The sequence below is a fragment of the Atta colombica genome, unplaced genomic scaffold (genome assembly GCF_001594045.1).
Source record: "Atta colombica isolate Treedump-2 unplaced genomic scaffold, Acol1.0 scaffold141, whole genome shotgun sequence".
In the NCBI taxonomy this organism is placed as follows: domain Eukaryota; kingdom Metazoa; phylum Arthropoda; class Insecta; order Hymenoptera; family Formicidae; genus Atta; species Atta colombica.
The window spans coordinates 67,284-77,423 of NW_017259230.1; the positions used below are offsets into that span (position 1 = coordinate 67,284).

At 31.5% G+C, this 10,140-nt stretch overlaps 2 protein-coding genes across 2 annotated transcripts in view; one reads left to right on the forward strand and one right to left on the reverse strand.

The window, feature by feature from the left end:
• Window positions 1–3,336: 3,336 nt before the first annotated feature.
• Window positions 3,337–7,524, forward strand: LOC108684984 (kinesin-like protein KIF3A). Its single transcript, XM_018189565.1, has 9 exons — window positions 3,337–3,445; window positions 3,995–4,413; window positions 4,639–4,829; window positions 4,907–5,046; window positions 5,158–5,355; window positions 5,663–6,054; window positions 6,179–6,596; window positions 6,849–6,974; window positions 7,114–7,524. Exons 1-9 carry the CDS (start codon window positions 3,431–3,433, stop codon window positions 7,249–7,251), a joined length of 2,037 nt encoding a protein of 678 aa, XP_018045054.1. The 5' UTR covers window positions 3,337–3,430; the 3' UTR covers window positions 7,252–7,524.
• A 142-nt stretch (window positions 7,525–7,666) lies between these two features.
• Window positions 7,667–10,140, reverse strand: part of LOC108684985 (lysosomal Pro-X carboxypeptidase) — a 6,133-nt gene continuing 3,659 nt past the window's right edge. Inside the window, exons 4-7 of the mRNA XM_018189566.1 lie at window positions 9,841–9,998; window positions 9,586–9,758; window positions 9,038–9,390; window positions 7,667–8,806 (exon numbers count right to left, since the gene is read on the reverse strand). Coding sequence (XP_018045055.1) covers window positions 8,614–8,806; window positions 9,038–9,390; window positions 9,586–9,758; window positions 9,841–9,998 — 877 coding nt within the window. The 3' untranslated portion in view covers window positions 7,667–8,613. The remainder of the gene's footprint in view (window positions 8,807–9,037; window positions 9,391–9,585; window positions 9,759–9,840; window positions 9,999–10,140) is intronic.

Below are 10,140 nucleotides of genomic sequence, written 5' to 3' on the forward strand. Positions count from 1 at the left end.
TATATTATGCAGAGTGTCCTATTTCTAGAGGAGATTAATCGGTAAATGATTGAATTTTCTATAATCTGGAGGTAGAGGAAAATGAGAGAAAGAGAGAGAGAGAGAGAGAGAGAGAGAGAGAGAGAGAGAAAGAGAGAGATCTTAGGTCTCAGCAAAAACATATCTATTAAACAAAGAATATTATATCTGTTCTTCACTATAGAAAAGATTTCTTAGCAAAAACACATCTAATCTTGCAGAAAATATTATTTCGCGCAAATATATCTATTTTTTGTTGTTTTTTTTGGAACGAAATTTATAACGAATTTGAACATTTACAATTTTTAAGCCTAAGCGAAAAAAAAAATAAATGAGCAGTAGGATTTTGTTGTTTATATTTATATTCTCAAAATTTTTTCGTTTATGATTCATTAAAACTAATATTAGAATTAATATTAGAATTAATAATAAATTATTAATTAACGTCACAATATCTTAAGAAAATAACTCGAAAGTCTTTGTTTCATATGTATCAATATGTCATCGAAGAAGATGAAAATGGTAAAAATAGAATGTACTCTGTAGCAACAACCCCACAAAATTTGCAGTAATATATTACTGCAACATTACTGCAACGTATAATATTGCTACAATATTCCAGTAATATTATTGCAACTTTTATGCTTGGGGAACAGTAAACTTTTCATATTCACATACTTATATAGACTCGACTTGCTGACAGAATATCCTTGAGCTTCAAACAAATCGTCTGAAGAATTAATTACGAAAACATTTATAATGGTACAATATAGCTTGAATGAGAAACATTTAAATTTAGAAAGCACTTTTTCAATCGCTCCCCTCTGCTTCTTCTTCTTCTTCTTCTTATTCAATATTTAAAACTTATTAAATTAAGCGATGATGCCAAATTAATTCTCGGAAATTATCAAATAAAAAAGCTTAAACTATACATAGATGCCTTAAAAATATTGAATGTAAAAAATTGAAATATATTTTATGGAGTAAATAAAACTACTTATTTAAAAGTTGTACAATATACTTTGCGATATAAAGTTATGTGTGTCATATCGTAATTTTGCACACGATATAAATAAAAAATAATTAATAGTTCTAGTTTTTAAAATTAAAATGTTGTAAGTTGGTCTTCTTTATCTTGTTCTTGATTTGAAATTCCGAACTTAAGTTTTAGGAATTCTTGGAATAAAGAATAATTAAATATTTAATTAAATATTTAATTAAATATTTATTTAAATATTCTTGAAATTTTAGATAACGTAATCTCTGATTATTTTTTCTTAATACTTTATCAATGTTAGTGAATTTAGATTTTTACATTGATATCTTTAAAAATTAAAATTCTTGGAAATACGATTTTTAGAATTTTTATTATTGCATATAAGGAATAAATATAGAAAGATATTGACTGCTGACGTTTTAAGAGACACTGTCGTTCTATTCTTCTTGGAATTCAATGAATAATAAAGAATATCATTTGTATTTCCTAAAATGAAAACAACAATTAACAAGACTTATTATTAATAAGACAAATGTTTCACATTATAATTAAAAACGTAGTTACGATTTTTCTTTTAATTGTCAAATATAATTAATATATACAATAATAATAATTATACATAAGATAAGATGCCAAGTTTTTATGCAATTTATTTTAATTTTAAGTTTTATACAAATTAGAATTTATATAAAATTACAACCTCAAAAATATTTTATTAATTAAATATTAGGTGTACAACTTTGCTTCCGCCGTTTTTTTTCCGAAATTCGAAGCTTTATTGTAAAAAACTAGTTATACATTTATGATTCAAAGTATTGTCCATCGCTGGCCACTACTTTCTTTCATCTTTTGGGTAGTGTACGAATCCCGCGTCGAAAAAACTGGTCATCTTTTGAGGCTATCCACGAATCGATCCAATTTTTTACTTCTTCATAAGACCGGAAGTGCTGGTCAGCCAGGTCGTGTGCCATCGAAACAAGTGATAGTCAGAGGGAGCAACATCTGGAGAATATGGCGGGTGGGGTAGGACTTCCCATTTCAATGTTTCCAAGTATGTCTTGACCACTTTCGCAACATGGGGTCGAGCATGCTGCAAAATCACTTTATCGTGTCTCTCGTTGTATTGCGGCCGTTTGTCTTTCAATGCTCGGCTCAATTGCGTTCGATACCGATCGCCTGTGATTGTTTCAGTCGGTTTTAACAGTTCATAATACACTACGCCGAGCTGGTCCCACCAAAAGTTGTACACCTAATATATGTAATTTTTTTAAGTATTTTTTTAAAGATTTAGGTTTGTCTGTCAAATATTAAGTCATAATTTATGAATGGATTTTTATCTCTAATTTTAAACAATTAAATAATTTTATATTTATGTAATGTTGCATGTACTTTTAAATGTTTCTTTAAGTGTAAGATATAATTTTGGACATGGTACAATTATTCTGAACGAAATAAGATTTAAATCCAATTTTCGAGATTCAAGTTTAGTATTTTCTTGTTTGATGATACAATTATTTTTTATTAGTACACATAATGAGATCAAGATTACTAAACTTGAATCACAAAACTCAAATTTGAACTCAAATTTTATTTCGCTGCTATAGGGTTGTGTGTTTAGGCATAAGTATTTATAATAATCTACATCTACATAATGTAAATTATGTTTTACATGTCATGTATATAAACAATCTGTGGATCATTAAAGTCTATGTCCTTATAAATTATCGTTGCTATTAAACAGCTGCACTAAAACTTCTATAATATATTTCACTTATAAGTATATGAATATTCAATTATTTTAAATATTAAATTTTACTTATGAATATTAAAATTAAATATTAACAATGATAAAACTTCATTACTTTTTTCTATATTTCGCTATCCAATTCATGTATATATATAATAATTATTTACATAATATTTTATATTGTTTATACTGTAGATTATAAAAAATAGGCATATGAACTTAACATAAACAATATGTAAATATTCTATGTAAACATAATCTTAAAATATACGACACAAACCTATTTTTTTTATATCGTTATTTATTTCTGTTTACAAAGCGTATACTTCTTGGCAATTTTGCTCCCAAAAAATCAAAATATAACAGATAAAATAGATACATAATTATCATCTATAGATAAAGTCATAGAATATCAAACACAACATTACCAATAGAAACATAATTATATATGTATATTGATAAATTCATTTGCACAGTCGTTTACCGATACAAGGGAAAGATGTCCTCAGTTCTCCGTAAGTCTATCAGTAGAAGCAACCATCGATCCATTTGTTTACCGAAGTCGTCTGCTAGCCCGACATTCCCTGACGTGTTCCGCAAACGTTGCGAATTATGCTGTGAGAAACGCCCGTGTTTATGTGACTGCTACAGGTGAAAACGGATCCGCAATGCCGGGGACCGAAGTTAGTATTATATTCTATATAATATGTACAATATATATGTGCCAAGCAGAAGACGAAATGATATTTTGACATTCTAACGTCAAGTTCGGCTGTGACAGTAACCGAGACAAAAGTTTCACGACATGTCTAACATGTTATTTTATTGATTGAATATTGATTAGTCAATATTATGTAATAATTATTTATTTATTATATTAGTTTGCTGTTATTTATACAGCAATAAAAACTAAATTTGTTGAATCATCAGTAAAATTTAATGTAATCAATTGCGCAATTTTTAGGATTCTTAATTTATACAATTAATTTATCATAATATATATAGATTCTTTTATATACTTTCAAATGATTTGCTGACAATAAAAATGCTCTTCATATCTTCTTATTGTCTAATTTAATCTTATTTCTAATGTAATTAATCTAATTTATTTTTTTTATTTTTACTATATTCTAATAAACATTTAATTATCGTTATCAGAAATCATATATCTATAGAATTAAATAATGTCCTTTAAAATGTTAGTTTAATCTTTATATTACATTCATACATAGGACAGCACAACAGAGCTGGGAGAAATAGAGAATGTCAGGGTGGTGGTGCGAGTTCGACCATTGAGCAGCAAAGAGTTTGATGTCCATTGCAAAAATATAATAGATGTGGATGCTCTGAATGCCGAGATCACTATAGAAAATCCAAATGCAGCTCAGGGAGAGCCACCAAAAGTCTTTTCCTTCGACGCAGTATTCGACACGGACTCTACTCAGGTGGATATTTACAATGAGACGGCCAGGCCTATAGTGGACAAGGTGCTACAGGGCTACAATGGAACGATCTTTGCATATGGCCAAACTGGTACCGGCAAAACTTATACCATGTCCGGTGCTAAAACCTCCCCACAAGCCAGAGGAATTATTCCAAATACGTTTGCTCACATTTTTGGTCATATAGCTAAAGCCGATGAAAATCAGAAGTAAGGCATCATACATACTTGTTTTATTAACAACAAAATATGCAATCAAAATTAGCCTTTTATTGAATATTTATGAAATTATATTATAATATTGTTTTTATAATTCTATGAAGACGATATCTTGACACCTCTTATATTAAAATGGTTGAGCACAACTAAAATACCATTCTAAGCAAATTGAATTTATTTATTAGGTATTAATATATTAATAATTATTGTTAATAGATTCCTCGTGCGTGCGACATATCTAGAGATCTACAACGAGGAAGTTCGGGATTTGCTCGGTAAAGATCAGAATACTCGATTGGAGGTGAAAGAAAGACCGGACATTGGAGTGTTTGTGAAGGATCTGAGCGGATACGTGGTGAACAATGCTGACGATTTGGATCGTATTATGTCTCTCGGCAATAAAAATCGTAAGTAACAACAATTACTGTAAACAGATAGCAATAGTACGTATATATTAAAAATAATCCTGAACTTGTGAGTATAGGTGTTGTTGGGGCTACTGCCATGAATGTGTCCAGCTCCCGATCCCACGCAATATTTACAATTACGGTTGAATCTAGCCAGATTGGGGAAGATGGAGAGCAGCATGTGAAAATGGGGAAGCTTCATTTGGTAGATTTAGCTGTACGTGTATCAGTGTACACTTATGTGATCTAATATTATTTTTTAAATAGAAAATTTTCCAAATGTTTTTTTATCTGCATGCGTTCTATTTGCATTTTTCTTTACGTTTAGGGATCAGAAAGACAGAGTAAAACAAAGGCAACAGGTCAGCGGCTTCGCGAAGCCACTAAGATTAACTTGTCATTGTCCACATTGGGAAACGTAATATCTGCGCTAGTTGACGGGCAAAGCTCTCACGTGCCTTACAGAAATTCCAAACTGACTAGATTACTGCAGGATTCATTGGGTGGAAATTCGAAAACGTTGATGGTGAGTAATAGAGATATTTCATACGTTACTTATTGTAAATAATTACGTTACTAATTTTAGTAAGTAATATTTGGCTGTGTTCAACGGATTCAACAGTTGAGTAAGTTCGCTGTTATTGGTTTGTTCTTTCAGATTATCCAATCAATATTTTTTAGATCTGGAAGAATACATCAATAGCAGCTCACTCAATTGTTGAGTCCACTGAACGCAGCCATTATATGATTATTTTCACAATTAAAAAAATATTTAATCTTTTAATATAATAATCCTTTGGCATCTCTGAATATCATTAATATCGCGATTTCAGTGTGCGAACATTAGTCCAGCAGATATAAATTACGACGAGACTATAAGCACTTTACGTTATGCAAATCGCGCGAAGAACATCAAGAATCATGCGAGGATCAATGAAGATCCAAAGGATGCTTTGCTTCGTCAGTTTCAAGTCGAGATCGAACAATTGCGCAAACAGTTGGAGGAAAATGGCGCGGAACTCTCGGAATCCGAAGATGAATCCGAGGATTCGGAGGAATCAAGAGAAACGAAGCGAGATAAGAAAGCTCGACGTAGAAGGAGTCAAATGATGTCGGTGGCAGAGTTGGAGGATAAAGATACAGACTCGACAGAGAAGGTTGATAAGGCCGAGAGAGACGATAAGAGTCCAGTGGATAAAGATGTTATTGAATTGAAGAAGACTCAGTAAGTTTTGTCAAAATGTAAAATTAATTAAATAGAATTATATAACAAATAATTGAATTTGTAATATCAAATGAATAAATAATTTAAGTATGAACGCTTTTAAAATTAAGTGTCCTAATTTCAGGAGTGAAAAGGAAGCGTTACGAGAAAAAATGCAGAATTTACAGAATAAAATATTAGTGGGTGGCGAAAATCTATTAGAAAAGGCAGAGGCTCAGGAACAATTATTAGCTGCTGCGGCGGTCGAACTTGAGCAACGGAAAAGCCGCGAAGAGCAATTGAAGAAGGCCATTAAAGCAAAAGAGGCAGAACGCATCGATATCGAAGAGAAGTATTCATCTCTGCAGGAGGAAGCAGCTGGAAAAACGAAAAAATTGGCGCGCGTATACACGATGTTAATGTCTGTCAAGGCAGAGTTGTCCGATCTACAACAGGAACACCAAAGAGAGATGGAAGGTCTTCTGGAAGGTGTACGAGGAATTGGCAGAGAGTTGCAGCTGCAGAATCTCATTGTAAATCATTATATTCCCGTGCAATATCAGGTTTGTGTAAAAGTATTGCGCAATTTTTTTTAACATTTTTTAAAATGATATTAACTAAAAAGAAATAAAAATATGAAATATTGAAATTTTCAAGTTAATCAAAACAGGGATTGACAAAGATTCTGAAAAGCATTGGTCAAAGTTAATGTCATTTTATTAATGTTATTTCATGAGTACATTAAATGTAAGCTCAATTAGCCTCGAATAAAGGTCAATATATCAATATGTTTAAATATATGTATTGTCTTATAGACAATGATCAAGAGATATGTTCACTGGAATGAGGATATAGGTGAATGGCAACTCAAGTGCGTAGCATATACAGGGAATAATATGCGCAAAGCGCAAACCGCATCGCCGGCAGGGAATAATAAAGACGTAAGATTATTTATTTGGTCGTGTTAATTCTAGAAAGGAAATATCATTTTTTTGTTAATATTCAAAACTAACCTCATGATCAAAATTTCGATCTAGATACATAATAACATATAAAAATTTTTTAATTGTATTTTTGCAGACGATGCCGCCAGACATGTCGAACATATATCTCTCTTACAATATCGGAATAGACAATACGTTTGTGCAACCGAAGAAAGTGCGAAGCCGTTCTGGCGTACCCAGACCAACTACCGCGCATCGACGTACACCACATTAAACACGAAGATCCTCAGTCATGGAATCGCGGAGGTTTATCTTTTCTCACATTTTTATATATCTATTTTTTGGTGGCTCACGCATCCATGTTTGTTTTAAACATGCAGCATATTTGCAATGTACTCGTATCAATTTGGTACGATTAGATAATATACTCGTTTGCGGTTTCGCGCGCGCGCGCGAGAGAGAGAGAGAGAGAGAGAGAGATGTCTCGATATTATTTTTAAAATTTAAATGATATCTCGAAACTCTCTTATTCTTGTTTTTATACAGATATAATATGTGCGAAAGATGCCTAATTATATCGTAAATATGATTGAGAATATAATTATAATAATATAACACTGGTCAGACACAGTAGACGAATCCAAAACTATTTAAACGTATTCTTTATTCCAACACTTTAGAGCACGCCATAGAAGGCATAAATATTTTGCCCAAGAGTATTCAATTTTTTATTTATAAGATAATGTAACAAAAGTATTCCAATAGAGTTACAAATCGTAAATATTATTATTAGAAATATACATTTTCGTGTTAATATAATATACGAGAAAGATCATTCTAGTAATATAGAAAATGATATGAATTCATTAGAAAAGTGAAAAGACAATGCTGTACCTGTGGAATGACAAAGATTTCAGAAATTCATCGTATAAAATCATGATATCATATTTACATAATATAGATTCGGTTAAAAATACGATGTTTCTCTCAAGAGAAATTTATTTTACATTTAAAAATTCGTATATTCTCTTCGGTAGCTTTATTCGCTTATCTTTACTCGTTCCCTACATGATTCCTTCGGACAAACTTGATAAGAAATTAGATAAAACAATACAAAAAAATAAACTAGAGATAATACAGCGCAAACATTTATAATTAATATGAAATATCAATGTCAAATAATTGCGATAGAGCGTTAGAATAGTTTATTTAATTAAGTAGCCATTTTTATGTGCTATAGTGATATTAGATTCGTGACAAAAGATTTTTAGACAACGTGAACATTTAACAATATCATGAGAACAAGAAAGTCACACGTTTTTAAAATGGATTTTGCGTTGTCTAAATGTTTTATACTCTCTCGTAGATCTTTTAGAATGTCTGACAAAATATGTGCATTTATTATTTACTGTGATACTGAAATGCTTTTTTGCGTATGTTTTCGATTAAATTTTTGCCAAACACTTTGTTTAGTGTTATAGCCGAACCAGCGCTAAGTATTTATTGTTGTCGCGACGTAGGTGTCCTGTTTTTGTATTTTTCATTTAAGAAATAAAAAAAGACAAATTTCGATCAGGCGTTATTCCTGATAATCTCGTGAACTACTTTCATCAAACTTTAAAAATTTCTTATTCTATCAATATTCCCTGATCCACTTGTTAATCCAAAATTGATGGAATTTGCGTGTCATGCGAACACTGTATGGATCGTTACTGTTAGTTTCTCGTAAATCAAGATGATGTGCAGCATCCGGCATCAATATTGCAATCGCTGACTGGGATAAATTACGGAGTACACCTCCGCTCGCCCACGGATCTAGCAATCCGTTGCTGAAAAAAAAAAAAAATAAGTTTATTGACTTAGCAATGAAAAGTTGTAGAAAATAGACGCAAAATTAAAATAATATCGAAAGCGTGAGATTACTAGGAAGGGAATAAAAATATAAAATAGAAAGAAAATCTATAATATAGCAGTATAATAAAATTAGAAACAGAAATATGTATATATAAAAGATGAGAGAAACAAGAAAAAAATTTAAATTTACTTATTGTTTCATGTACCTGAAAATGATGTTACTTGCGCTGTTAAAATTCTTACAGCCGTACTGCTCACAAACTAGATAAGGTTGCGGCGATACAGAATATTTCTTGAAACAAGTATTGTTGTAATCTGCGATGCTCCACTTCACTGGCTCAAACATATCATTGATGCCATCAGTACACATCGGCATCACCATTTCTGTGCATGCTTGATAATCCCATCCCTGATCAGCGTCCAAGCCTGGCTCTGCATTTTTCATGGAGATACAATTTGTTTTTCCTGTATAGTTGGTATAAACACTGATAGCTCGATAAAGTGCCAATAATAACGGTTTTCCCATTAATGACACGTTTGTTAAATGTTGACAGAAAACCTGAGCAATAACATTCAAATCATCAGCTCGGAAATCTTCAAATTGATTTTAATTGGAATATATATTACTCTAATATATACATATAGCATAGAATATAATAATTTTGTCCAACTTTCAATAAAGAAAAAATATTATATTCACCCGAAAATCCATGGAAGAAAATTTATGATTTCAAAGTTAGAGATATGCGCTTACATTAATCGGATTTCCAGGTAGTGGCGCTAAGAAGTTAGTTTCGTACGGATAGTTGACCATGGCCATGTCTATGTAGACTTCCTGTAAGAAGTTTTTCAGCGTTTTAACATTCTCCACGGTTTTCAATGGCTCACACAGTTTCCAATTATCCGACAACCATTTTTTGCCCTCGTCTAAAACAACAAGAATCAGAGAATTAGCAAAGATTAAGGGATCACTGAATTAATGCGAAGCATTGGAGAACTATCTCATTACCGTTTGAAGTCACATTTGTTATCGTACTCCACGCCTTCTGAATAAGCTTCGGACACGTTGGATTCGCAGCTTTATAGTCCGAGGTTGTTATCCGAGCAAACACTTCGCAATCCACAACATCAGTAAACTGTAGAAGTGGCGCGGAGGACGCAATCGCACTGCAATGCATAATATCATATGTAATATTATATGTTTGGGGTGAGTTGCTGTTTAAATGAATTCGTTATTATTAATAAATAATATTATTTTGTACATATTTATCTTGTTTCAGCATTGTATATTATCATATATATATATATA

Excerpts from the sequence above, each read along its gene's own strand:
- LOC108684984 (XM_018189565.1), top strand. Across the intron at positions 4,830-4,906 it reads GTCTCTCGGCAATAAAAATC|GTGTTGTTGGGGCTACTGCC; the intron begins GTAAGTAACAAC and ends TTGTGAGTATAG. Across the intron at positions 5,356-5,662 it reads GAAATTCGAAAACGTTGATG|TGTGCGAACATTAGTCCAGC; the intron begins GTGAGTAATAGA and ends TCGCGATTTCAG.